Below are 27,178 nucleotides of genomic sequence, written 5' to 3'. Positions count from 1 at the left end.
TGGTTTCTACTTCCAACATGGCGGCCGTTCTTTTACAGGTAGGTCTATCTTCCATCAACACGCCCCTCTACTACTCTTGTTGTATTATGTTTCTCTCACGCATCCGTATGCTGAACGTAGCTCATCCCGCATAGAACATTACACCCATTTGTGTGTATTATGATACTGCTACCAGTATCTCTATATTTTTGTTTTATTTCTCTTTACCTTCTCCAACATGGCAGCTTCCTTCTGATGCTTGAACCTAGTTACCTTCACCGCGCTGCCTGGCGTTCACCAGCTGTTCGATATCCACGCCCTCCTTCTTCAGAGAAATTTTCCCGGGCTTTTTTCTACATTTATATCCTCAGTCCCGGCCATTCTTGTCGGAGAGCCTTTGGATACGGACACCGCCCCTGTTGGCACTCGTTATCGGTTTCTTCTATCCTCCTGCAGGTAAATAGTATATTAGCGACGTTATTACGGCCGGACCGAGTATATTCATTTTGTCTTTTAGTTAATTGGAGTTTTCCCTTTATTCCAGGGTATACCCAATCTTTACGCAGCATCCACTTCCTTGCCTGGGATGTGACCACATTACGAATCTGCTTTTTCCGGTCCTGCATTCCCACTACCGAGTTTTCTTGAGTAAGTCGGAGTCCCCCCCTTTCAGCGCCACTGTGTTAGTTATTATGGTTTCCCTCCCTCTTAAACTAGCCCCATTTCTTCTTTTTTAGCTGATTCGGGCTCCCAGTCAAGCTGTTTCATTCCACGCCAGGATCTTAAGACCGCCTGTAGCTTCATCATCCTACTTATAGGTTGGTTTTATTCAATACCTATTTGTCAAAAAATATCTGTTTTCCCCAGTCCTTATTTATCCTATTTGTAGTCTCCCACCCACAGCGTAGGTCATTGAGTCTGTCCATTGAGTCTGTTTAGCAGGTTACTCATTTTTGCTTTCCCTTCTCTCTACCCGCAGCCATTTGGAATACCCTTAGAGTAAATTACTGCCCTGGGTTCTACATCAAGCGGTGTCTCCATTTTACTTGTTGCTGAGTAGGTGTAGTTTCTTCATTTTTTCATTTCTTCATTCTTTATTCTCTTCTCCTTTCCATTTTTTCATTTAATTCTTTCCTTCTCACGAGATTCTCTTTATTCTGGTTGGCAGCTTTTGCTTCATCGGCACATTTGGGTATAAGACTGATACACTATTTTTCTTGTGTACTTGGTGTTACCCATTTTACCTTTTCTCCTATTTTGGGAATTGTTGGCTCTTTACTTGTGATGATGGCTCCCCCATAGATTGGATCTAGTTTGTTTGAATCATTAAATTTTTTTTATATATGTTGTTTCCCTTGTCTCCACAGATTGTTTAAACAAGTACCATTACAAATTCTCTAAATCTTGTTAAATTTTTCTCCAGTGAGAAGAGACTATGGAACTAGTTGGGAATTATATTGATACCCATACCAACCGCTAAAGGATTGTTGCGCCCTGACGAAGGAATTTGGGGTCTGTTGATCCTACTCCGAAACGCGCGTCGGCGCTTTTGTCTTTTGTTTTTTGTCTGTCTTCTTCTTGACTACATTTCTATTTTATTGTACATATCTATGAAATGTATCACTGTTTCTATATGTATATCCCTGTTATATAGGGTCATTGCATTGTTTGGTTGTTTGTTTTGATATAAGACATGAATTATGTTTTTTGTTGCTAAAATATATGTCCTGTTTCTGTCTCACGTTTAACTTTGATGGTGATGTGACCAAATTAACACATGACTATTTGTATGTGTAATTGTATGTCTTCAAAGATAAAATGATAAATACAAAAATAATATATATATTTTGATTAATAAAACTGTGAATTACAAATTCAACTCTGTGGTACATGGTTGTTGTTGTACATTGATTGTGGAGATACTCCCCACTGTATAATTAGTTGTTGAGAAGAGGCTCTTGTTTAATTTGTGTTGCTTTCCCTGCCCTCCTCTTCTCATACCCTAGTATCAGGGACCCTCTTATGTTTATTTAGTTGTCCCAGCACTTTGCTGTGAGGGTATTAGGTCGCTGTGTTCTCTACGCTGGAGCCTGTTTAGCATCACTTATTCACTGTAGTTTTTTTTTTTTTGCTCCACTATAACACGATTTGTTCCTCTCTGTGCACCTATTTCTATATATATTTCTACATATTTTCTGGTAGTTCTTCATGTAGACCGCGCCACATTTTTTATTGTTCCATCTTTCTTGTAAGTTCCCCTCTGTCCAGGTGATATATCTTCCCTCTCCCTATGGATAGCATCAAAACATTTGGATTTAGTGATGAAGATTTTTCGAAACTACTAGGACAAGACACTTCCTCTGATCGTCCATTTACCTTTAACAAAACCAATAATGATGAATGGCTTAAACTACTAAATCTTAAAAAGAAAGCAAAAAGAACGGAATCTCATGCAGATTTCATGCTCCAATACCTTAGAGCAGGAGTCATACCAAATGGCCTAAGAATAAGAAATATACCAGGCTTATTCGTAGAAATTAGGAAATTCCTTGAAAAATGGTCACTAATTGCAAATAGATGCTCGAGAGATCTTATGATCCTCATTATTGAAACAGCTCGGGAAGTAGTAGAGTCCCTATTTAAAGAAATAGCAGAAATAGAGGAATTACTTAAGAAAAACAATCCAGTAGAAGATGCAAAGAAAAAACTAGAGGAAGTCAATTTTGAACTTAACTCCTTCAGTGAATATCTTGTCAAAAAAGAAAACAGAAAAACTCAAAAAGGATATATGCTATTTTTCCGAGGAAAGAGTATATCCTTACTTAGGAGCCCAATATTACAACACAGGAAAGGAACAAAGTCAGCAAGCAGATTACCAATTTTGGACTAACAAAAAGATACTTACATTCTCCGATACCTCCGAATCGGATAGTGAAAGCGCCCCGGGTCCATCAGGAGGTATAAATAATAGGAGAACTCCGTTTGAAAACTCTAATAGAGGTAGTCGTTTTTTGGGGAACCGCAGGGGGACACCAAGATCCAGATTCAGAGGCCAAGGAAGGGGCCAATACCAATATCCAGAACACCACTACCAATACTCGGAGAATCAACCACAATATCTCCAAACGAGAAGGAACCAATATTGGAGACAATAACATACTCCAATAATATGGAAACCATACCCATCTTCAATCTATCACAGTCCATGCTTGACAACTATGCCCTCAATTTGCTAACTCGTGGTCTATCTTTTGTCCCGACCACCACACTCAACAAATTTGAACTTAACCAAGACCTACAGGCCTTTTTCAGAAAAATTAGGCTTAAAAAATTATTTTCTCAAATAACTCCCAACAGAACGGGATTACACCCGGATTCTAGTTTCACACCATCCCTAGATCAAGTTGGCCCAGAAGTCAGCATCTTCGAGAAGAGTGTTTATACTAAAATACAAAATTCTATCAAATTTGTACCTAAACCTATATACAATTTGAACTATGAGGAATATAAGGCTCTGAAAGATCTATCATCAAATCAACAAATCACAATTAAACCGTGTGACAAGGGTGGCGGGATTGTTATAATTGACAGTACAGATTATAGAACACAAATACTTAAAATGCTACAAGTTCCTGAACACTACCACAAAGTCAACTCATACCCGAGCGATAGAATAAAAGAGGAAATACTGGTAATCACTCAGAGCTCTGGACAGAGGCTCTATTTGTCAACAAGAATTTGACTACCTTAATAAACAGTATTTTAACATTCCAGTCCTCTATGGAGTACCAAAAATGCACAAAAACACAGCAAATCCCCGATACAGACCTATTGTATCTACTATCGGATCCATTACAGAGCCACTATCCAAATACGTTGACAAATTCATAAATCCATTAGTCAGTATCCTACCAGGATATATCAAGGATATGGGCCACCTAATAGGTAAAATTGAGGGACTTTTGTTCAACCCCAATACAGATTTTTTGGTTTCTATGGATATAGAAGCATTATATACGAATATTCCTCAGAAAGGAGCCTTAGAGGCAGTAAAAAGTTATCTGGAAAAGAATAGCGGCACTGAAGACATACTTTTCATTCTGGAATGTCTAGCTATCGTACTTAATGAAAACTACTTTGAATTTGATAAAACAATCTATAAACAGATCCAAGGCGTAAGCATGGGAGCAGCCTGTGCACCCAATGTAGCCAATACCTATATGGGTTCGTTTGAAGAGCGCTGTATCTTCAATGAAATTGCACCTTTTTTTGAAAATATTCAACACTGGAGCAGATTCATTGACGATATTTTTTTTTATTTGGGATGGCCTAGAAGAACAACTTCATGAATTTATTCTTTGGTTAAATCTTTGTGACAGCCATCTCAAATTCTGTGCTAACATCAGTAAGGAACGGATTGAATTTCTAGACATATGGATTCATAACATAGAAGGCAAAATTGAGGTATCACTGTATACCAAACCCACGGCAAGAAACACCATGCTTCAATACCAAAGTTATCACCCACGTAACCAAAAAGATAACATACCATTCAGTCAATTCCTCAGATTACGTAGGAATTGTACCACCATGGCCAACTTTGAAATTCATGCCAATGACCTTAGAGGCAAATTACTCAAACGAGGATATCCACATAGAGTGATAAGAGATGCGTACAAAAGAGCCAAACATTATAACAGGGAGGCTCTCTTGCAACAAAGAACCCACACTGAAGAACAAAAACTGGTTTGTGTTACTCGCCACTCCAATTTTGACAACAAATTGCGTCAAATCATTGGCTCTCAATGGCATATCCTCAACACAGGCGACCCTAACAACAATATGCCCAAACCGATTTTTGCGTTTCGCCGCAATAAGAATCTACGCAATTCTTTAGTGAAATCCCACTTCAATAACACCAATAAGTGGGTGCAAAAATCTATCACTGGCAGCAATCCGGTGTTAGGTAACCATAGGTGTGGCAATTGCCACGCCTGTGAGTCTGCCATTACTTCCAGTGTACTTGAATGGGGAAAGTCTAAATTTAACCTCACAGAAATGACTAATTGGAGATCATCTAACGTCATCTACCTTATTCTTTGCCCCTGCCACAAAGGATATGTAGGAGAGACAAGCAGGGAATTTAGAACAAGACTGAGCGAACACAAATCCTCAATCAAAAATAAACGTAGAGGGGCCCCTCTAGTTGAACACTGGCTTGCTAAAAATCACAAGATTGAGGATATAAAATGGATTATTGTAGAAAAAGTACTGACTCCCAGAGATAACAACACTGAGGCATTAAGGAAAAAAAGAGAAGTATTCTGGATGTTTACTCTCAAGACAGCTGACTGCGGCCTTAATGAACACATCCCTTGGGAAAATGCGCTTCTGTAAATCTGCTCCTTATCAATACCTTTGTTGGTCTTCATCAGGCCGTCTATTTATGATACTTGGCCCCGCTACTCTTTGCACCTTATTATCCCCAGGCACCTTTTAGCCTTATGCTTCTTATTCTGTTTAGTATCTTTATTTTCTGTAAGTGTCTATCTAACATGCCACCGGCACTTTTGTATGCTTGGCTCATTTTTGGTTTCTACTTCCAACATGGTGGCCGTTCTTTTACAGGTAGGTCTATCTTCCATCAACACACCCCTCTACTACTCTTGTTGTATTATGTTTCTCTCACGCATCCGTATGCTGAACATAGCTCATCCCGCATAGAACATTACACCCATGTGTGTGTATTATGATACTGCTACCAGTATCTCTCTATTTTTGTTTTATTTCTCTTTACCTTCTCCAACATGGCGGCTTCCTTCTGACGATTGAACCTATTTACCTTCACCGCGCTGCCTGGCGTTCACCAGCAGTTCAATCTCCACGCCCTCCTTCTTCAGAGAAATTTTCCCGGGCTTTTTTCTACATTTATATCCTCAGTCCCGGCCATTCTTGTCGGAGAGCCTTTGGATACGGACACCGCCCCTGTTGGCACTCGTTGTCGGTTTCTTCTATCCTCCTGCAGGTAAATAGTATATTAGCGACGTTCTTACGGCCGGACCGAGTATATTCATTTTGTCTTTTAGTTAATTGGAGTTTTCCCTTTATTCCAGGGTATACCCAATCTTTACGCAGCATCCACTTCCTTGCCTGGGATGTGACCACATTACGAATCTGCTTTTTCCAGTCCTGCATTCCCAATACCGAGTTTTCTTGAGTAAGTCGGAGTCCCCCCCATTCAGCGCCACTGTGTTAGTTATTATGGTTTCCCTCCCTCTTAAACTAGCCCCATTTCTTCTTTTTTAGCTGATTAGGGCTCCCAGTCAAGCTGTTTCATTCCACGCCAGGATCTCAAGACCGCCTGTAGCTTTATCATCCTACTTATAGGTTGGTTTTATTCAATACCTATTTGTCAAAAAATATCTGTTTTCCCCAGTCCTTATTTATCTTATTTGTAGTCTCCCACCCACAGCGTAGGTCATTGAGTCTGTCCATTGAGTCTGTTTAGCAGATTACTCATTTTTGCTTTCCCTTCTCTCTACCCGCAGCCATTTGGAATACCCTTAGAGTATATTACTGCCCTGGGTTCTACATCAAGCGGTGTCTCCATTTTACTTGTTGCTGAGTAGGTGTAGTTTCTTCATTTTTTCATTTCTTCATTCTTTATTCTCTTCTCCTTTCCATTTTTTCATTTAATTCTTTCCTTCTCACGAGATTCTCTTTATTCTGGTTGGCAGCTTTTTCTTCATCGGCACATTTGGGTATAAGACTGATACACTATTTTTCTTGTGCACTTGGTGTTACCCATTTTACCTTTTCTCCTATTTTGGGAATTGTTGGCTCTTTACTTGTGATGATGGCTCCCCCATAGATTGGATCTAGTTTGTTTGAATCATTAATTTTTTTTTTATATATGTTGTTTCCCTTGTCTCCACAGATTGTTTAAACAAGTACCATTACAAATTCTCTAAATCTTGTTAAATATTTCTCCAGTGAGAAGAGACTATGGAACTAGTTGGGAATTATATTGATACCCATACCAACCGCTAAAGGATTGTTGCGCCCTGACGAAGGAATTTGGGGTCTGTTGATCCTACTCCGAAACGCGCGTCGGCGCTTTTGTCTTTTGTCTGTCTTCTTCTTGACTACATTTCTATTTTATTGTACATATCTATGAAATGTATCACTGTTTCTATATGTATATCCCTGTTATATAGGGTTATTGCATTGTTTGGTTGTCTGTTTTGATATAAGACATGAATTATGTTTTTTGTTGCTAAAATATATGTCCTGTTTCTGTCTCACGTTTAACTTTGATAGTGATGTGACCAAATTAACACATGACTATTTGTATGTGTAATTGTATGTCTTCAAAGATAAAATGATAAATACAAAAATAATATATTTATTTTGATTAATAAAACTGTGAATTACAAATTCAACTCTGTGGTACATGGTTGTTGTTGTACATTGATTGTGGAGATACTCCCCACTGTATAATTAGTTGTTGAGAAGAGGCTCTTGTTTAATTTGTGTTGCTTTCCCTGCCCTCCTCTTCTCATACCCTAGTATCAGGGACCCTCTTATGTTTATTTAACTATATACATAGGAATGGCGCTGCTGCTCTCTTCCCCAACACTGGCACACAATCAGACTATTTAGCACCAAGCACACATCTTAACTCCACAGTGTAAAGGTGTGTGATTTCTAGCACAGGTTCTGTACTGGAAGCGTTCCCTTCAAGTGTGCGATACTATGCAAGACAAAGTTTAAAACCTTTCAGACATTGGGGCACAGATCTACTATAACTTTGCTTTGGGGAAGCCTCACTTTTGTGGCGCAGCCCGATGCAAAATCCTTTTGGGCCTCATTTATGAGGTTTTGGTGCAGGGCAGTGCCACAAGGAATCTTGCTGTGCTGCCCTGCGTCAAAAGAAAAGGGCAGGAATGCACCATATCTATCAGATACAGAGCATTCCTGTCCTTTTCCACTGAGCTGGCGCACAACAGGCTGCCATGCGCCAACACAGGCACCCTTGCACCATGGTGCAACGTTGCCTGCGTAGAGGGGCTGATTGATTTTGTGCAGGAAGGGACACCTTTCTGCACAAAATCAATCAATTCAGGCGATTTCCTCTTTCTATATGTTCTTCAGAATGCAGCACACATATAAAAAGGAAAAAAATAGGAGAAATGAAGACATTTCTCCTTGTAGTGTCTCCTGTCCAGCTAACTATAACACCCCTGAAACCTATGGTTTTTTCAGTGAATTTCTAAGGTTTTTTAAATACCAATTCCAATATATATATACTGGCGTCACCAGTAGGTAGTCATAGGTAGGATCTAGTTTCCATAGGAAAAGCGCTTTTTCTTTTGCCAATAACTTTGGCAACGTTTGATGAATCTTCACAAAATTTTACAAACTTGTATGATAGTCAGTTCAGCTAGTGTTTTGAAAGTTTCAGTGCCATGCACAAGGTTAAATAGTGACACAGCAGAAATATTCTGTGAGCTTTTGTGCATGCCTGTGTTCACTATGTGCATTGAATCCAGAACTAGTGGCTTTGCCAATGCTTGTTCAAAAAGGGAAGGTGGCATCAGATTATCTTTTTCAGGGCATATAAGGCATGACTTTGAATGGCATTGGTCTGGGGACTCCCACAAATCTGGTTCTTATAGAGAGGCTTATCTAGAGTTTGGCAGACAGGATATTCTGCCACAAAATTGGAGGAGTGCCCTTTATGCCAAACTGGCAGTCCACCCATTCCATTTAAAGTCATGTGACCACCATTAGAGCCTCCGCTGCCGCTTCCGGCAGAAACCTTAGACCGACGGCTTGACTGACATTGGGCTGTTGATCAAGGTATCTCAGACCGCCCAATCTATTTAGGGAGATGATCTGATGCATTTTTTCCATGTTCGGGGTGGCGAGGGAAAGGCTTGTGGTCTCAAATAGGAAAGCAAACAAACAAGTAATGCCCTCATGTTGGGACAAATACTCCCAGTATGTCAGGGCCATTCATGTTTTGTTTTCAAAAAGAAAATCTTGCTTTGGGAATTTGCTAGAGCTACAATCTGTTCGGATCACCTCGTTAAACATGGCTTCAACGTAACAGTGGCTGACTCTTGAGTTTACTAGCAGAAGTGTCAGTCAGGCTGCAGAAGCCTCTGGTACAGAAGGTCACTTAGTTGGAAAGTGGATGAGTTTATGGATCTGCTGGTTTCACGGCACAGAAGGGTTGAGGCAGCCCAAGGCATCGCCCACCTCCCATGGTCCTACAAGCAAAGGCTGCTACAGCCATTGAGAAGGGTCCACAGACCATCCTTCACCATGAGGAAGGTGCAGCGTCACCAGGGACATTCCCTTAGGTCATGCCGCGCTCTCATAAGCGAGGTGCACCTAGTTCATGAAGGAGGAGGCGCCTTCACTTTCGACACAGACTCTCAGGAAGCTGCTCTTATAGATTAGAAGCACGGCCTCTCCAGGGTGCAGCTCTCAGCTCATTCGTTCATTAGCTCATTTCACTGTCTTGCCAGTGACATGTTCACAGTGCATGGCACAATCTCACCAGTGAGGTGTCCTTAACTCATGGCATAGTCTCACCAGCGAGGTGTCCTTAGCTTATGGCATAGTCTCAGCAGTGAGGTGTCCTTAGCTTATGGCATAGTCTCAGCAGTGAGGTGTCCTTAACTCATGGCATAGTCTCACAAGTGAGGTGTCCTTAACTCATGGCATAGTCTCACCAGTGAGGTGTCCTTAGTTTATGGCATAGTCTCACCAGTGAGGTGTCCTTAGCTTATGGCATAGTCTCACCAGTGAGGTGTCCTTAGCTTATGGCATAGTCTCACCAGTGAGGCGTCCTTAGCTTATGGCGTAGTCTCACCAGTGAGGTGTCCTTAGCTTATGGCATAGTCTCAGCAGTGAGGTGTCCTTAACTCATGGCATAGTCTCACCAGTGAGGTGTCCTTAACTCATGGCATAGTCTCACCAGTGAGGTGTCCTTAGCTTATGGCATAGTCTCACCAGTGAGGTGTCCTTAGCTTATGGCATAGTCTCACCAGTGAGGTGTCCTTAGCTTATGGCATAGTCTCAGCAGTGAGGTGTCCTTAACTCATGGCATAGTCTCACCAGTGAGGTGTCCTTAACTCATGGCATATTCTCACCAGTGAGGTGTCCTTAGTTTATGGCATAGTCTCACCAATGAGCTGTCCTTAGCTTATGGCATAGTCTCACCAGTGAGGTGTCCTTTACTCATGGCACAGTCTCACCAGTGAGGTGTCCTTAACTCATGGCATAGTCTCACCAGTGAGGTGTCCTTAACTCATGGCATAGTCTCACCAGTGAGGTGTCCTTAACTCATGGCATAGTCTCACCAGTGAGGTGTCCTTAGCTTATGGCATAGTCTCACCAGTGAGGTGTCCTTAACTCATGGCATAGTCTCACCAGTGAGGTGTCCTCAACTCATGGCATAGTCTCACCAGTGAGGTGTCCTTAACCCATGGCATAGTCTCACCAGTGAGGTGTCCTTAGCTTATGGCATAGTCTCACCAGTGAGGTGTCCTTAGCTTATGGCATAGTCTCACCAGTGAGGTGTCCTTAGCTTATGGCATAGTCTCACCAGCGAGGTGTCCTTAACTCATGGCACAATCTCACCAGTGAGATGCCCTTAACTCATGGCATAGTCTCACCAGTGAGGTGTCCTTTACTCATGGCACAATCTCACCAGTGAGGTGCCCTTAACTCATGGCATAGTCTCACCAGTGAGGTGTCCTTAACTCATGGCACAGTCTCACAAGTGAGGTGTCCTTAACTCATGGCACAGTCTCACCAGTGAGGTGTCCTTAACTCATGGCACAGTCTCACCAGTGAGGTGTCCTTAACTCATGGCACAGTCTCACTAGTCTCACCAGTGAGGTGTCCTTAACTCATGGCATAGTCTCACCAGTGAGGTGTTTTAGTTCATAATACAGTCTTACTAGGGAGATACCATTATAGTTTAAAAGCACAGTGGGGCATATTCACAAAGAAATGGTGGAGCACGGTGATGCAAGCAATTTAGCAGCGCCGTGCTGTGTCATTTAAAAAACACAGGGATGCACCATATTCACAAGAATATGACGCACCCCTGTATTTTCCCTTACTCTGGTGCCAAAAATATCTGCCTAGCCCGAACACAGACACCCTTGCATCATGAGCTAACTGAGTGTAATGGAGGCCTGTAATAATGGGTTGATAAAACATGTGCCCCTGTGTGCAAGACTGAATTACACTCACTAACCCTGCAGATTTCTTGTAAAAGAGGGGTCCTCTGATGTTCCATACATTGAGCACTTTATTGTAGAGATGCTCCTCACACCTGGAGGCAAACTACACAATAAAAAAGAGAGTATTTCCTGACAGCTCAGCGCCTCCGGAAGATCAAGAGGGTTTGGGTGGAGCTGGCCATGCTGACTTGTCCCCAAAGATACCAGATCTTAAGTGGCGCTGGCCCATGCCACCATTTCTTGATCTACCTGTAGACTCATATGGCTTTGGCTTTGCACTGTGAGGCCCTCAACTTTAGACTGGTTTACATCTTGCCTTACCTCTGCTGCACTCCCAGGCCTCTATCCTCCTTCCTCGTGCTGCACTCTGAGGTCTACACATTTCATTTCCTCATGCTGCTGATGACATGAAGATACCTGACATAAGTCCTGTTCTTTCTCTGCAGTGGCCTCTGCAAAAAATGGCAGCCCAGACCTGAATTCACTATTGAATTTCAGGAACATGATAAAGTGCGCCTTCCCCTCCAGCAACCCTCTCCTGGACTACAACAACTACGGCTGTTTCTGCGGCTACGGAGGCAGCGGGACTCCGCTCGATGATCTGGACAGGTGAGTGAGAGCATCTTCTGCCCTCCAAGAGAGTTACCTTTCTTCTACGTATCTTTTGCCATAGATCGGTCTTGCACCAACTTTATCTCACTATCTCGCCTCCTCTCTTTCTTAGGCATCCTCTCCTTTGCTTATTTCCCTCTGCATCCGCTTTCCTTCTCGTCGATCACTGTAGTTCTCTCATTGGGATCAGTGCTTCATATGAGCCGGTGGTTTCTGGTGCAGGCCCTGGCACATGATTGTAAACACCAGCACTTCTAATAGACTGCCACAACGTGGCGCTGTCTGTCTAATTTAGAGAGGAGTACAACAGCTGTTTAGTAATTCAATACACATCAAACATGACCAATACATGCGACCGAATACATTCTTATAGCTTTGTGGCCTGGCAAAGCCTGAATTATCAGACTTGTAAAAGTGCGATGGTTATTAGTTGTGTTGGCACTTTCATTGGCAGAGCTGGAAGGGGCAATGGGTGGTGCAAGCTACACTGACTTCTAGACGAGGGACCTGGCATTTATGTTTTTTTACAAATTAAGCACTGGATGAGATCTGTAGCCAAGTTTGGCATCTGAGGCACCTGGATTATTAGAGAGGAATTGAGACCCTGGCAAGCAGGCAGGCAGGCAGGCTGGCAGGCAGGCAGGCAGGCAGGCAGGCTGGCAGGTAGGCAGGCAGGCAGGCAGGCAGGCAGGCAGGCTGGCTGCCGCTGAGCTGTTGTGACGGCTGAAGTCCTTCTTTCTACCAGCCACGCTGCAGCACATCCACCGTATGAGAGATTCCCAATGGGTCAGACTGGGTTTTGAGAATGACCCTTGCTGACTGTTCTGCCGCATCATGCTGGAATGGTGAACCAGTCGCCATGTTTTCCTTTAAAAAAAAAAGAAGTGGGGGCTTTGTTTCTGAAAAGATTTGACGGATGTTTTTTCTCAGTTCCTTGGTGACTTTGTTGGTGTGTTCAGTCGCGGCCAGCATGACTCGCGGTTGGAGGTTGGGGGGGGTCACGCTGGGAGGGGGGTCACGTGGAGAGGGGGGTCTCGCAGTGGGCTTAATTTGATAAAGCGTTGTAATTGGTCGGGACGCCGCCCAGCCAGGGGCTTTTGTGGAGGCCTTTTTCTCCATGTAGGTTGCCTTCATGGAGAAGGGCAGAGTGCAAATGACTGGTGTGGACGACCCCAAGGGGCCGAACAAACATCTTTGCACACTCGGGAATGGGCAGGCACACCACTCCTCCCCTGCTCTCAGAGCTGCCCCGCCCGCCTGCAACCAAACATAAAATGGTAATAACTGAAAGTTGTTACCATTTTATGTTTCTGCTTCTCGCATGCGAGAAAGCAGTGGGGCGACGCTCCTCCGCCCTAGTTGAGGAGCCGCCCCTGGTGTGTTTTTTGCTTTGGACTGCCACACCCTGCATTGCAAAGCTCTACAAAGTTGTCTCAGGTAGTAAAACACAGCACCAGAAGCCCCATCGTAAATAGGGGAAATTTCCAATGCCTTTCAGCAGTGGCCCTGTGGCAGCTGGCCACCTCTGAAAGGGTTTGTGGTAACAGAACTAGCTGAGACTTCACCATCAGAAACGAAGGGGTTCCCCCACCTCTATATGATATGGGACCTTTCCTGTGATTTTTGGCAGATGGTCTGAGACCGCCCTGCTCTCAAGAGTAACCTAAGCCCAAATCTATTACCATTTTACACAGGAGATATGCAATGAAATACAAAAGATAGCAGATATACTCACTTGACATTTTGAAGGTGTTTGTTTCTTCTTTTAGTCTATTGACAAAAGCAAGAGTGATATAAGAACTTTAAATAGAAACACACAGAGGCAGTTCTGCGGCTTCAGCCAGAAGGGGTGAGTCCACTACTTAAAATGTATCAGACTTGCCCAGAACTGTCGAAGTTCTAGTTCAAAATGAAGCCAAGTCCTCCATTTATTTTTTTAAAGCGAGGAGATTGTTTTTCTAAAGTAAAGAACACACAATATTTCATACTTTTTTCCTAATGTGAATTTCTGCAATTAGCATTTGCAGATTGAATTTTCCATCTTGAGATCCTATCATTGCTCATTCCACTCAGATTTTGTCACATTTCCTAAAATACATAGCAAACTGATATCCAAAAGTTAGTGATTCGTTTTCAAATTGACCTCTATTGATCAAGCCTCTTCCCCACAATAATTTCCCCGAGCAGCCTTGTTGCACTCCCAGGAATAGGCGCTGCTCTGCAAGTGCCGGCGAGGGCATTGGAAACAGCGCTAGATAAGTCTGGTAGGGCTGGATGCGGGAGAGTGCATCACATGTCTCTGTCGTGTCCAAAGAGGGTTCAATTGCCCATTGTGCAGTGAACCTTTCACTGGGCGTAATGGTCCTATACTGATATCTTTTAAGCCAGTGGCGGCTCCTCCACTAAGCAGTGTAAATAAAGGAAAAATAAAATGGTGATAACTAGTTGTTAGCATTTTATTTTTTCCTGCAGCTGCTGCAGCTCTCGGGCCGGCCGAACAGTCATGTGCACTTTGCATGTTCTCCACCCAGGCTGCATTACAGCCTGCATTATCATCAGTAACAGCTTGTAATGCAAGTACCTGTAACCCACAAAAGAAGCAATTGAAATGTGGAAAGTGCCCCAGAATCAACTGTACTTGTAAGGAAAGCCAGAGGGAAATAGAACAAAAGTTCATGGCAGAGCTCGATAATGATCTGTCCACGGTCAAAGGTGATAAAATACCCATTCTGCCCAAAACCATGGCACAAACTTCACCTAAAATTAGCACTTCCCAAAACCAAGCCTAAAGTTGGCACTTTCCACAACCAAGCCTAAATAAAATAAAATAAGCACTTCTCTAAAACAAACCCTAAAATTAGCATCCTTCTAGCATGCTTTATGTGAATTGGTTCTCAAGTTTGCATATAAGAGAGCGGCTCTAGTTTGTACCCATAAGCAGTGCTAGAAATGTAGAATGCAGGAGGTCTTCGTAAGAAAAACAAACAACTCTTATCTTCCGATAGAAAGCAGTGGTTAATTTGAGCCTGTGGTTTCTGGTGCTCGGCACCAGCACTTAATTGTCAATACCAGCACTTATGACAGTCTGCCACATGGTGGCTCTGTTTGTCTGCTTTTCAGATTGAACACAATAGTTGTTTATTCATTCAATATACATTGAACAGACCCCCCAGGATTTTGCAGCTTTGTGTGGCAAATTGTGAGACACAAAAAAGGAAAATGTGTAGCCCAAAACCGCAAAATTCACAGTAATATTGATTTGGGCAAAACTGTGCCTGCCACAAAAATACTGCAAGGCCTGTGCTCTGTCACTGCTGGAGACTGTGCTATGTCACAATCTGTAACTTTGCAGAGTCTCCAGCAGCATAAGCATAGTGCCACACAAATTGGAGGATGTCTGATACCAAAGAGAGCAGATTACAATAGGAAACTGGCTTTTTCTGTCATTAGACAACCTGCGTTCCCAGCCATATGCAGGGCAGCAGGGTCTGGGGGGTGGAGGGCAGTGAAGGTTGGCAGCAAAAAAAATGCACACAAAAAAAAAGAGGAGATGAGGGTGGGTTAGGGATTGACAAAAGACAGAGCGGACTGAGGGAGAGGAGTGCAGTGGAGGGTGGGGGGAGAGTGCCTTTCAACAACCTGCAGAGTCCGCAGGGGGCACACTGAAACATGTGATAAGGGCTGCAGGCTAATTTCACAGGAGGGGCTCTGTCCATTTAGTGGCATAGCAGGGGGAGGGGCCGTCCCAGGCGGCACAAGTTATGGGGACGGCAGCTCCCCACTCTTATCTGCAGCCGTCGCGGGGCTGCCGTTGCAGGAATCGCCAGCACCCCCTGCTCTTACATACAGCTTCTGCGGGGCTGGCAGCCGCAGGGACCGCCATGTGGGGCAACTGTCTAGCTATGCCACTGTGTCCATTTGAAAGGCAGGTGACAGAGAAAGTTAAAACCTCTGCTGACTGCTAGTATGCTGTTCACCTTCCATTCACTGGCTTAGCGAGCGGAAAGCAATTAAAGAGAGGGTGAAGCCCAAGATTTTTTTAATTAACGCAAATTTTAGGGCACTTTTGTAAAAATCGTAGGATTTTTACAAAAGTCCCAATTTTGCAGTTTTTTTGAAAATCGCGAAATTGTGATATCCTGGGGGGAGGGGGAGCCTGATTAAAAGTGGGGAGCACCTGCCGCCTAAGCCATTTTTATGGCTTTGGGTGCCTGAAATAGTCTGAATTGTCACGCTTGTAGTTCTGTGATGGTTAGTGGTTGTCATTGGCAGCATTTGCAGGCGGCAATGGGTTGTGCAGGCTGCAGTGGCCTCCTGACGAGGGCCCTTGATGAGGACCCTGACACTTATGTCTTTACTAATTAAGCACTGCAAATCAGGTTGCTTCCTCTCTTCCTCAAATGCTGATCTAAAGGCCAAGAATGTTGTAGAAAATTCAATACTGATCTGGGTTGAATCCAATGGATCCCAAAGAGAGGAAGGAGTAGGCAGCCTGAAAGTGTGCACCCATTATCTCATTGCCTCTTCTGGGGTGTAAGTTTAATTTCATTCACATAGTTGAAACCAAACAAATGAAGTGAAGTTTGTGAATAGATCCCAAAGTATGCAAATTTATTAGCTTGATATACTGAAAAAATAGCATGTAGGCAAGCCTCCTCCTCCTAGATTGTACGCCATTGGTCAATAGGAATCAATCTTCCTGTATAGATTAGAATATCTCTAATCTTGAAGAGAGCTTAACACTGTTGTAATTCAGTCTCTTGAGTGTAACTTGGTCATTTTGTGACCTATCCTGGATAGGTCACAAAAGGGTTTTCGGCCCAGTCATAGCACTGAATCTGCACTACTTGCAGTCACAGAGCAGCTACGGGCCACTCTGGATGAGGGCAAAACCTTGGCACTGATTTTGTTGGACCTCAGTGCAGCATTTGATACGGTCTCCCATAAAATTCTGTTACAACGGTTAGAGGAGATCGGGGTGAAGGGCAAGGTGCTGGCCTGGTTTGCGTCTTTTCTGACAGATCTTTCCTTTCAGATCTCTGCTACTCCTTTTTTTTTCCAGCGTCCACCCTCTCGGATATGGTGTTCCCCAGGGTTCTGTCCTAAGCCCCACCCTATTCAATGTTTATGTCCGCCCCCTGGCCATTCTGGCCAAAGCACGGAACATCGACATGGTATCATACGCCGATGATACCCAACTGATATCCACTTTCTCCAATAACTCCAAACAGGACCAAGCTAAATTTCAAGATGATCTTATGGCCATATCTGACTGGATGGTGGATAACTACTTGCAACTGAACTCCACCAAGTCATAGGTGCTCCTGGTGGGCCGCGATGCCCATCGATGGGACAACCAATGGTGGCCTATGACCCTGGGTACCCCTCCCCAACCGAAAACCGTGGTTAAGAACTTAGAAGTTCTGCTGGACAGTGCCCTCTCATTTGAAGTCAAGCCAAAATAGTGGCAGGCACTTGCTTCTTGGCCTCTTACGTGGCCTGAAACCCATTCTGGGATTCTTCTATGCTTCCATCAATCAAATGATTGTCCAATCTACTGTACAGTCCCGACTAGACTACTGCAATGGGCTCTTACTTGGCGTGAATAAATCCGTGGCCAAAAGACTTCAACGGGCCCAGAACGCTGCTGCCCATATGCTTTTTGCACTACCTAAGCATTACAATGCTTCAGACCTTCTTTGCCGACTTCACTGGCTGCCAATAGAACAGAGAGTCTATTTTAAGACTCTCTGTACTACGCACAAGTTCTTGCATGGCCAAGGCCGGCAAATCCTGTACGGGCTGTGCTTACCGTATGTACCGGCTTGAGCTCTGTGCTCCGCGGATCTGCATCTGGCCTGTGTCTCCTGAGTGCGCAGGCAAAGAGCAGGGGGACGTTCTTTCAGGGCCATGGCACCCGTCCTATGGAATTCTATCCCTCTTGCTCCTCGGGGGAACGCAAGACCATTGGGCCATCAGAAAAATTATTAAAACATCTATTTTCTCTAACCTTTAGTTGAAACCTTCCCTGCATGCTCCTGTCAATCTTAGCGCTGGGACGCCCCGTTGCTGGGGCAGCCATGTGCTTTACAAGAATTTATAACATATCATAACATAACATCCCGCGATTTGCTATGATCTCGTATGAACAAGTGTTTCTTTCCTTCTCTTACAGATGCTGTTACGTCCATGATGACTGCTACGGTCAAGCTATGAGCCATCCCAGCTGCAGAGGCATCGGTGACAACCCCTACACCGAGAACTACACCTATTCATGCTCTGGGACCAGCATCACCTGCAGCAGTATGTACCCTGGGCTCTGTTTACTGCCCAATTTCTGGTTCTCCGTCACTTAGCGGCATATGTACAAGGATGTGTCGGAGCGCAGAGTTCCGACATTTCTAAAATGCAGGGATGCATCGTATTTCTACAATACAGAGCACCCCTGTATTTTCCCCAGCGCTGGCGCTAAAGTTAGCTGCCAAGCACCTATGTTCAAGGGTGCCTGCGTTGCAGGGAATGATTGTTTATGTGTAGGAAGTTGTACCTTCATGCACATAAACAATCAATAATGGCGATTTGTTATCTATGTGTGCGGCACAATGCAGCATACATAGAAGTAGCAAATCATCATTATTTAATGATTGTTTATGTGCAGGAAGGTATCTTGCAAAAACGAGGAGAAATAAAAGTATTTTCCTCGTTGCACCATTCTAACGCCGGCTCCTGCATGGCATTAGCTTTTGCCACTGCCTCAGATCTACACATTCTTGTAAATCTGGGGCAGCGTCAAAAACCAATGGGTGCTGCGGGGGAACGCCCACAGCAACACCCACTGAACGCCCTTTTCACGCAGATACCTGCTTGAAATGGTACCATCATTATAAATCAGCGTTAAGCCACAAAAAGTGGCTTAACAACACTTTGTAAATATGGGCAGGGAACTGCGCCACAGGAACGTTGCTAAAAGTGACGTTCTGTGGAGCAATGCCCTTGTAAATATGCCCCTCAGTCTCAACCAGTACTAGGTTCTTTTTCTCTCTCTCTCTCTCTCTAACTCTCCCTTTCAGTGACAATGTGTACACCTGAATTAGACACACCACAGTAGAATGCCACAAAAGCTGATTCAAGGTACTTTGAGTGGGATCACAGTGTGACAAGGGGGGCAGTTAAACAGGAAAGAGCCGGCAAGTATAATAAACACTCCGATGGGTAAATAAACACAAAGGGCCCCATTACCAGAGGAACAGGATTTCTGGCCAGAGATTCACCTATAAAACGGCCCTGTAATTGGGAAAAACATGCAAATGAACGTATGGTACTAGTACATCATATAGAAATATTACTGGTTTTAGGCTCAAAAACGTATAAGTGTGCCATAATTGGGCCAGCTGCGTGTGGTCACTGATAATGGGAACCTAAGCATTGCTAAACACTTTTTTTTAACTTTATTTATTGAGTTTTATAGCATCATAAACATATTACCATATTCATTTTTCTACATCCATAATACAGCTCCTCATTTACACACTTTACACTTCGTGACGCTTATTGCTTTAGAATAGGTGACTTCTACATACAGTGACATTTTACAATGACGGGGTATCAGTGACAGGTAAGAAGGTATTGCTAAACATTAAGAGCATATTTACAAGAAAGTGACACAGCGTGGCACTGCAAGCCATTTGGCTGTGCCGTGCTGCGTCACTTTCAAAGCACTGGTATGCATCATATTTACAACAATATGTCACATCCCTGTACTTTCCCCTAAGCTGGCGTGCAATAGGCTGCCATGTGTCAATGCAGGCACCTTTGCGTCATGCTGCAAGGGTGTCTGCGTTTTAGGGGAGATTGTTTTTGTGTAGGAAGGGACGCCTTCCTACACAAAAACAATCTTGTGAGGTGTTTTCCTCTATCTATGTGTGCTGCAAACAAGGATGGAGAACAGAACCGTCCAGTTGTCCTGGGTTCAGCATAACTGTGCCTAGTAAAATTCACAATAGCTAGGTGCATGGTGGACCCTGGCCAGGTTGTACACTCTTTGAAGGGGGGGATTAAAACTTCCAGCAGTAAGCAGCAGCCATGCAAGCAAACTCTGTAAAGTCTTGAAAGTCGGAAGAGTGTAATATTCAGGTCTGGACCCCTGAGTCAAGTCCAGAGATCTTTTTGTTCTGGCACGGGCCAACAACAGTCCCAATGTCCCTCACATGCACCCTATTCTCCCAAGGTTTCCTGCTTTCTCAGATAAGACACAACTTTTAACAAAAACTTCTCTTCTTTCTCTAGGTAAAAACAACCCTTGCGAAGCATTTATCTGTGAGTGCGACCGAGCTGCCGCCATTTGCTTCTCCAAGTCTAAGTACAACCCTGAGTACAAGAACGTGGATGTAAAAAAATACTGCAAATAAGGTCTATCGAGGAGCAGGACCTGCCTGAGAAAATGCCCCTTATGCCTCAAGGCTCATGACTTGTCTAAGCAATGGGGCCACCATATTCCAGAACAGTCTATGATTTATCCAGTAGCTGGAGTAAGACTGCCATCCATTGATGGAGCTGTGTTCACATGCTTCAGCTGGTAACTTACAAAAACTCTCCACCAGAATATGGTTTTGTTCTTTTCTGTTCATCGTATGTCCATACAACTGCATTACTGGAGCCAATGATCCTTTATTTAACGTATTTGCATGCTTGCACATTCAATAAACATGTTTCACAACTTTCGCTCAATGTCATTGATTTGTTGCTCTGCGTCTACGTGAACCTCTACGGGCATCCACAGAAGCAAATCATGCAAACGCTTTCATCGACAGACACGAGTGCAATGGACTTATGGTAAGCTTCGCATGCACAAGTGTACTTGATAGTGATACCCGTGCACAAGCCGGGGGTGATGAGGTACAGTCAAGTGAGGGTGTTGGAGGAATAGTGGTCCATGAGCTGGACATGATCTTGTCTGAGCATGACATCGGTTGGCCGAGGATGAAGGTAGGTATTGTTTATATTTGTAGATGATGGAGAGCACATGAGATATTAGTTGAGGCTCTTAGCTGCTTAATGAGGAGCTTTGACCAAAGACAGTGGGCGAGGCTATCCGAGGCCTCAAAAAGACTGAATGAAGACACCATTAGCACTAGATCACCACAAGAAAACAAGCACTGTCAATGCCAATCCGTCTGGCTTTAAAAGAATGTGGGGCCATATTATCAAGGAACGGCGATAACGTTATCGCCGCTTTAGCGGCAGGAAACCGCCGCTAAAGCAGCGATAATGGGCTTGATAATATGCCCTTGTGAATTCCCATAGAAGCCCAGGTTCTGGTGTGTCTTTCTGGGGTATGCCAGTGAAATGTTGTTTTCAGAGGCACCACCCCTTATGGATGAAGAGCCAGAAATATTATGCAAAGAGCTTTGTATGTCACACACTTCCTAGCTCAGCCGGAATAAATGGGAAGACCTCGCGGTCCTATTGACCTGGGTTTGAAGGGCAAGAGTGTTATCAAAAATAACACCTACGTTTTTAGCGGAAGCCACTGGGGTAGGTGAAGGACCCCACTTCTCTGGCCACCAGAGCTTTGACCACACTGACTGCAGTGCCCCAAAGAGCAGAATCTCTGTATGATAGGCATTTAATCTTCATCCATGCGCTCACACTGATCATACAGATTTTGAATTTATCAGCTACCAAGGGCAAATCTTCTGATATGGAAACGATGATTTGGGTGTCGTTCACATAGGACAACACCTGAAAGCCAAACGACTGCACTGGTTAAGCCAGGGGAGTAACATATATGTTAAATAGAAGGACCCCTGTGAGACCCCACAAAGGAGCTAGAACAGTTCTGCCCTGAAGTTCCCACAGCTGACTATTGGAGTCCTATTTGTCAAAAAAGAAACCCAGGCAGTCCAAAGCTGTATCCCTCAGCCCTGCTTGATGCAATCTTCACACCAAGCGGGGTGGGTATATTGTGTCAAATGCCGCTGACAGATGCAACATTACCAAGATAGCAGAGTCTCCTTGATTTGGCAGCGAATGGAATCTGCAGTGGGAACCAGTGCCGACTCGGTGCTATGACCACTGCGGAACCCATTCTCTTCGGGGTTCAAGAGGCTGTAATAAACTCAGCCAGTTCCTTGTTGATATTTTTTTCAAGACTTTTTCCCAGTGCGGGCAGAAGAAAAATTGGGCGCAGGTTTTTGAAGTCCAAAGGATCCTCATTGGGTTTCGTTTGACGTGGAATAACTGCGGCCTCCTTCCAAGGTCAGGGAAACACTCCCATTGACAATATCTGATTGAAGACCTTTGCCTGATCAGGGGCGTGCTGCAAAATTCAAGGAGGGCAGGGATCATCAGAGGAACCTGACTTCAGGTTTAGAAGGAGATTTTATACTTTCATTGGGGGGATGGGAGGGAAAGCAGACACAACTGCTGAGGAATGACGATCCGTAGTGTCCTGAGCAGGCAACGTGAGGGGAGGCCTATCCCCACTGACATTAAAGTCAGAATAGATCTTCAAGATCTTATCTCTGAAGTACACTTCAACATTGTTGTAGCAACTTTGTGATCTGTCCAAGGACTGCTGAGCCATCTGAGAGCTCTCTAAACACATTGAAGAGTTTGGTAGGTGAATTGGTGGGAGACCTGATTTTGTTAACGTAGTGAGGAGATTTGGCAGCCACAATAGCACGTTTATACATAAGTAACAAATCTTTATGTTTGCCTTTCCCCTCTAGAGTGGAGTTGGCCCTCCAGTTCCGCTCTTGCCTCCGGCACTGCCGTCTGAGGTCTTTCAGTTCTTCCGAGTACCAGGGTGTAGATGCTAAAGCTCTAGTCCAAGTCTTAGATTTAATCGGAGCAACTTAGTCGATAGAAGCCATCACCCGGGGGTGTAGTTTCAGGGGAGGGGGGGTGTTATGGAAGCCATTCAAAATGACACAACAGGTCTGCTACTGCAGCCTGTGTAAGGTGGTGTATGCACACCTTACTGCGATATAGGTTCCCTGTATCTCTCCATATCACTGCACATATAAACCTATTAGTCACCCCTATGGCAGGCCTTATCAATCCTGAAGGCAGGGTGCTGGGTTTTATGTGAGAGGGTGCCCCTGCATGAGCAGAGCCCCTCTGCAGCCTTCGGAACCTTAATTCTGAGGTTGTTTGTGATGCAGCCAAACCATATACTCTTAAGTGCATTGTAACCTTGCTGTAAATGCTAACTTTGGAATGGCTGCATGGAAACATGTCGTGTTTGGTGTCAAACACCTTGGAATCATACCCCCACACCAGTAACTGGTGTGGGAGGTATGATTCCACCATACTAAAGGGAGAACCATTGCTTTACCGGTACACCCGGTACCAGCTTCACAGACCTTCGCATCACAAAATGGATGCTGCCAGCCACAAACACGAGTATGCCCTCCTGCTGCTGTACGAAACTCCGGCAGGGGAGGCCTGGACAATAGGTTTCCTGTCACAGGGAGATGTGACCATCTCCCAGACAGGCTTTAGTGTATTGGAGCTGGGTGGGTGCACTCCAAGAGTGCTTTGATGTCTGCACTGGGGGAACATTTGGTGTCCCTGTGCATAGTCCAGCTCAAACCGGCACTCATCCCCTACTCTGGCACAAAACTGGACAAAGGACATGGGTTTAGCCACCCCTCTGTCCTGACCCATTGGTGGGTCCCCAGAGTTTGTCCCACCCCTTCTTTGGGTATAAAGTAGGAACCCCTGACTACAGGACTTTAGATTTACCTGGACGAAACTCTGCTACAGAATCCCAGAACTTCTACTATCTACACGACATTGGATGACCAAAGAATATCCCTTGGAGTAAAGGAGTTACTCCCCTGAAAGGCAGGCACCAAAGACGCATCTGTCCGGTTTGCATCGACGCTGCTCCTGAAGGACACGATTTTGCAATACAGGAGGTGGGTTTCCAAGCTTCCCCGGGGCCCATCTATGCTCTCAGCAAACCTGAGATCCAAAGGCATCTAATGACATGATCACTGCGTCTTCCTCCAAATAGGGTTGCCTCGCAAGCACATTATGGACCATGCGAATCTTGAACGCTGTGTTGCGACCAGTGATGAAGCCAGACTGGTCCGCATGGACCAGGGACGGCTACATGGCATTCAAACGGGAGGCCAATAGTTTCGCTAGAACCTTAGCCTCTGCATTTATTAACGAGATTGGCCTGTACGATCCGCAACTATCCGCTGCTTTCCCGGGTTTACATCTAACCACTAAAGACGCCAGTCTCTGATCTGGTGGCAGTAGGCCCTTCTCCAGGCTCTCCGAGTACATAAGGTTAAGGTGGGGGGGCTATTTTCACCGCCATGGATTTAAGAAACTCTACTGGGATGCCATTCGGCCCCATCGCTATTCCTGACGGAACACTATATATAGCTTTGCAGAGTTCCTTATTAGTGATATCTGCCTCCAAATCAACCCTGTCTGTTTCCGTCAGGGAGGGCAAATCACTATCCACAAGTAGTTGCCGGGAGTCTTCCGACGTGTACGTGGTGGAGGGTGTGTATACCTTCTCCAAATGGTCTGCAAACATATCTGCAATTTCTTGCGGGTCAGATATTTTCACGCCCGCAGTGGTAGATAACTCGGGCACCCATCTGTGTTCTTGTTCCCGACGCTCGAGCCAAGCAAGCATCTTACCCGCCCTTTCCCCCATCTCATACACTCTGTGAACTGTGGACAGCAATCGTGCCCTTGCCTTTTCTCGCACTAGGGCTGTGTATTCAAGACGTCTAGTAGTTAGGCGGTGCGCTGTGTCTTCACTGGGTGAAGAGTTATGGAGCAACTCTGGTTGTTGTAGGTCACTCTCAATTTCAAGTATGTGCTCGTTGTGACGCCGGATATGGCCCATCTTTAGCGCAAGTGCGTGGCCTTTCAACACTGCTTTATACGCTTCCCAAATTGTCTGTGCTGATTCCACCGACCCAAGGTTTTCTGCGAAATAGTGGTCAGTCTGTTCAGTAAGTTGTTCGCTGATGGCGGGTATCTTAAGGAGCAAAAACCAAAGGAAATGATGGACGGAGTGTTGAACATTGCAAGCACTCACCCCCAGTCAACTGATCTGGGTTTAATCCATCACCGTTCTTTAGCCCACTCTGCCACCCCAGTTCAGACATGGCCATATGCAAATCAGTCTGACCCTGTGCCTCATGGGAACAATCCAGCCCGAACTGCCAAACCATGTCTTCCCTGGACCGGAAACAAGCTTCCTAGGACCGCTTTCTGGCATTTCAGCCGTCTTCAGCCAGGCTTGCTTGAATCCAGTGGCAAAGTGAGCAAGGAACTCACGTCTGAGCATACCATGCCACATTATGGCGAACAAAGCAAAAACCAAAGGAAATGATGGACAGAGTGTTGAACATTGCAAGCACTCACCCCCAGACAACTGATCTGGGTTTCATCCATCACCGTTCTTTAGCCCACTCTGCCACCCCAGTTCAGACATGGCCATATGCAAATCAGTCTGACCCTGTGCCTCATGGGAACAGTTCTGCCCGAACTGCCAAACCATGTCTTCCCTGGACCGAAAACAAGCTTATTAGGACCGGTTTCAGGCATTTCAGCAGTCTTCAGCCAGGCTTGCTTGAATCCAGTGGCAAAGTGAGCAACGGGCTCATGTCTGAGCATACCCTGCCAACTTATGGCGAACAAAGCAAAAACCAAAGGAAATGATGGACAGAGTGTTGAACATTGCAAGCACTCACCCCCAGTCAACTGATCTGGGTTTCATCCATCACCGTTCTTTAGCCCACTCTGCCACCCCAGTTCAGACATGGCCATATGCAAATCAGTCTGACCCTGTGCCTCATGGGAACAGTTCTGCCCGAACTGCCAAACCATGTCTTCCCTGGACCGAAAACAAGCTTATTAGGACCGGTTTCAGGCATTTCAGCAGTCTTCAGCCAGGCTTGCTTGAATCCAGTGGCAAAGTGAGCAACGGGCTCATGTCTGAGCATACCCTGCCAACTTATGGCGAACAAAGCAAAAACCAAAGGAAATGATGGACAGAGTGTTGAACATTGCAAGCACTCAACCCAAATCAACTGATTTGGGTTTAATCCATCACCGTTCTTTAGCCCACTCTGCCACGCCAGCTCAGACATGGCCATATGCAAATCGGTCTGACCCTGTGCCTTATGGGAACAGTCCAGCCCGAACTGCCAAACCATGTCTTCACTGGACCGGAAACAAACTTCTTAGGACCGGTTTCTGGCATTTCAGCCGTCTTCAGCCAGGCTTGCTTGAATCCAGTGGCAAAGTGAGCAAGGGACTCATGTCTGAGCATACCCTGCCAACTTATGGCGAACAAAGCAAAAACCAAAGGAAATGATGGACGGAGTGTTGAACATTGCAAGCACTCACCCCCAGTCAACTAATCTGGGTTTAATCCATCACCGTTCTTTAGCCCACTCTGCCACCCCAGTTCAGACATGGCCATATGCAAATCAGTCTGACCCTGTGCCTCATGGGAACAGTCCAGCCCAAACTGCCAAACCATGTCTTCCCTGGACCGGAAACAAGCTTCCTAGGACCGGTTTCTGGCATATGGCTAGAATCTTTATGGATCTCAAATTGGCCAAGAATCATACTATTAAAAGGCGATTAAAAAATAAGGCTGAACTGGTGCACACTGTCGATGGAACCCCATGGGATCCCAAGAACTTCTGGTCCACTCACAGAATGTACTGCTATTTTGAAAGTCTTCATGTACAATTGCTGCTAGATACATTACCTAGTCATCCTGTGATTTTAGGACTTCACAGGTTGTGCCATCAGAACCATTATAATAATTGTGATGCCAAACCTATGTACCTTAGTTCAGAATATTGCCACCAAAACTGTTTGAGAGAACCAGAAATTGGAATGGAAAGAACCCAGTCAGAAGAAAATGGAAGCGCTCAAGGGGTGGCGGCTCTGGATATGATTCCAGAGCAGTATCTATAACTGTCCGACATCTTTAACAAACCAAAGGTCAGTCTGTTGCCACCACCTCATCCATCGGACTGTGATATCACATTGAAACCTGGAGCTGAGCCTGCAACACGTGCTCCCCGACTCTCAGGCAGTCTGTGCGCGAGGCCACTTCCCGCAGCAGATTTCTTTCATGTAGCATAGCAGTGTTCAGTGTTGAGGCTCTTTTGGGAGGGGGTGGGGTGAGTGCTTTCCTCTGTTTTGGGCATCATCCTGGATCTCACACCCCATGCTGTGCTATTGGGATTGGTGGAGGAAATTGGGGGTCCCTGGGCTAAGCAAATCTTTTTGGGGCGTGGCCTGTTTGGTCACTAAACAGGGTGTGG

At 44.9% G+C, this 27,178-nt stretch overlaps 1 protein-coding gene across 5 annotated transcripts; it reads left to right on the top strand.

Moving 5' to 3' along the window:
- Window positions 1-328: 328 nt before the first annotated feature.
- Window positions 329-20,576, top strand: LOC146783515 (phospholipase A2, major isoenzyme-like). Of its 5 annotated transcripts, none has more exons than XM_085636298.1 (7): window positions 349-435; window positions 524-627; window positions 717-797; window positions 959-1,035; window positions 11,690-11,852; window positions 18,031-18,158; window positions 20,142-20,576. In XM_085636298.1, coding segments are annotated over exons 4-7 (414 nt in total). In that variant the 5' UTR covers window positions 349-435; window positions 524-627; window positions 717-797; window positions 959-1,034; the 3' UTR covers window positions 20,264-20,576. The 5 variants fall into 5 exon arrangements, with proteins under 5 accessions (XP_085492423.1, XP_085492424.1, XP_085492425.1 ...); XM_085636295.1 differs by lacking the exons at window positions 349-435; window positions 524-627; window positions 717-797; window positions 959-1,035 and adding exons at window positions 5,935-6,004; window positions 6,093-6,196; window positions 6,286-6,366; window positions 6,528-6,604; XM_085636297.1 differs by lacking the exon at window positions 959-1,035 and having other exon boundaries at window positions 329-435.
- The last annotated feature ends 6,602 nt before the right edge of the window (window positions 20,577-27,178 follow it).

This window comes from Triturus cristatus, chromosome 11 (genome assembly GCF_964204655.1).
Source record: "Triturus cristatus chromosome 11, aTriCri1.1, whole genome shotgun sequence".
NCBI lineage: Eukaryota > Metazoa > Chordata > Amphibia > Caudata > Salamandridae > Triturus > Triturus cristatus.
Note: the sequence above shows the minus strand (reverse complement) of the source record. Positions and strands in the feature narration are given on the sequence as shown.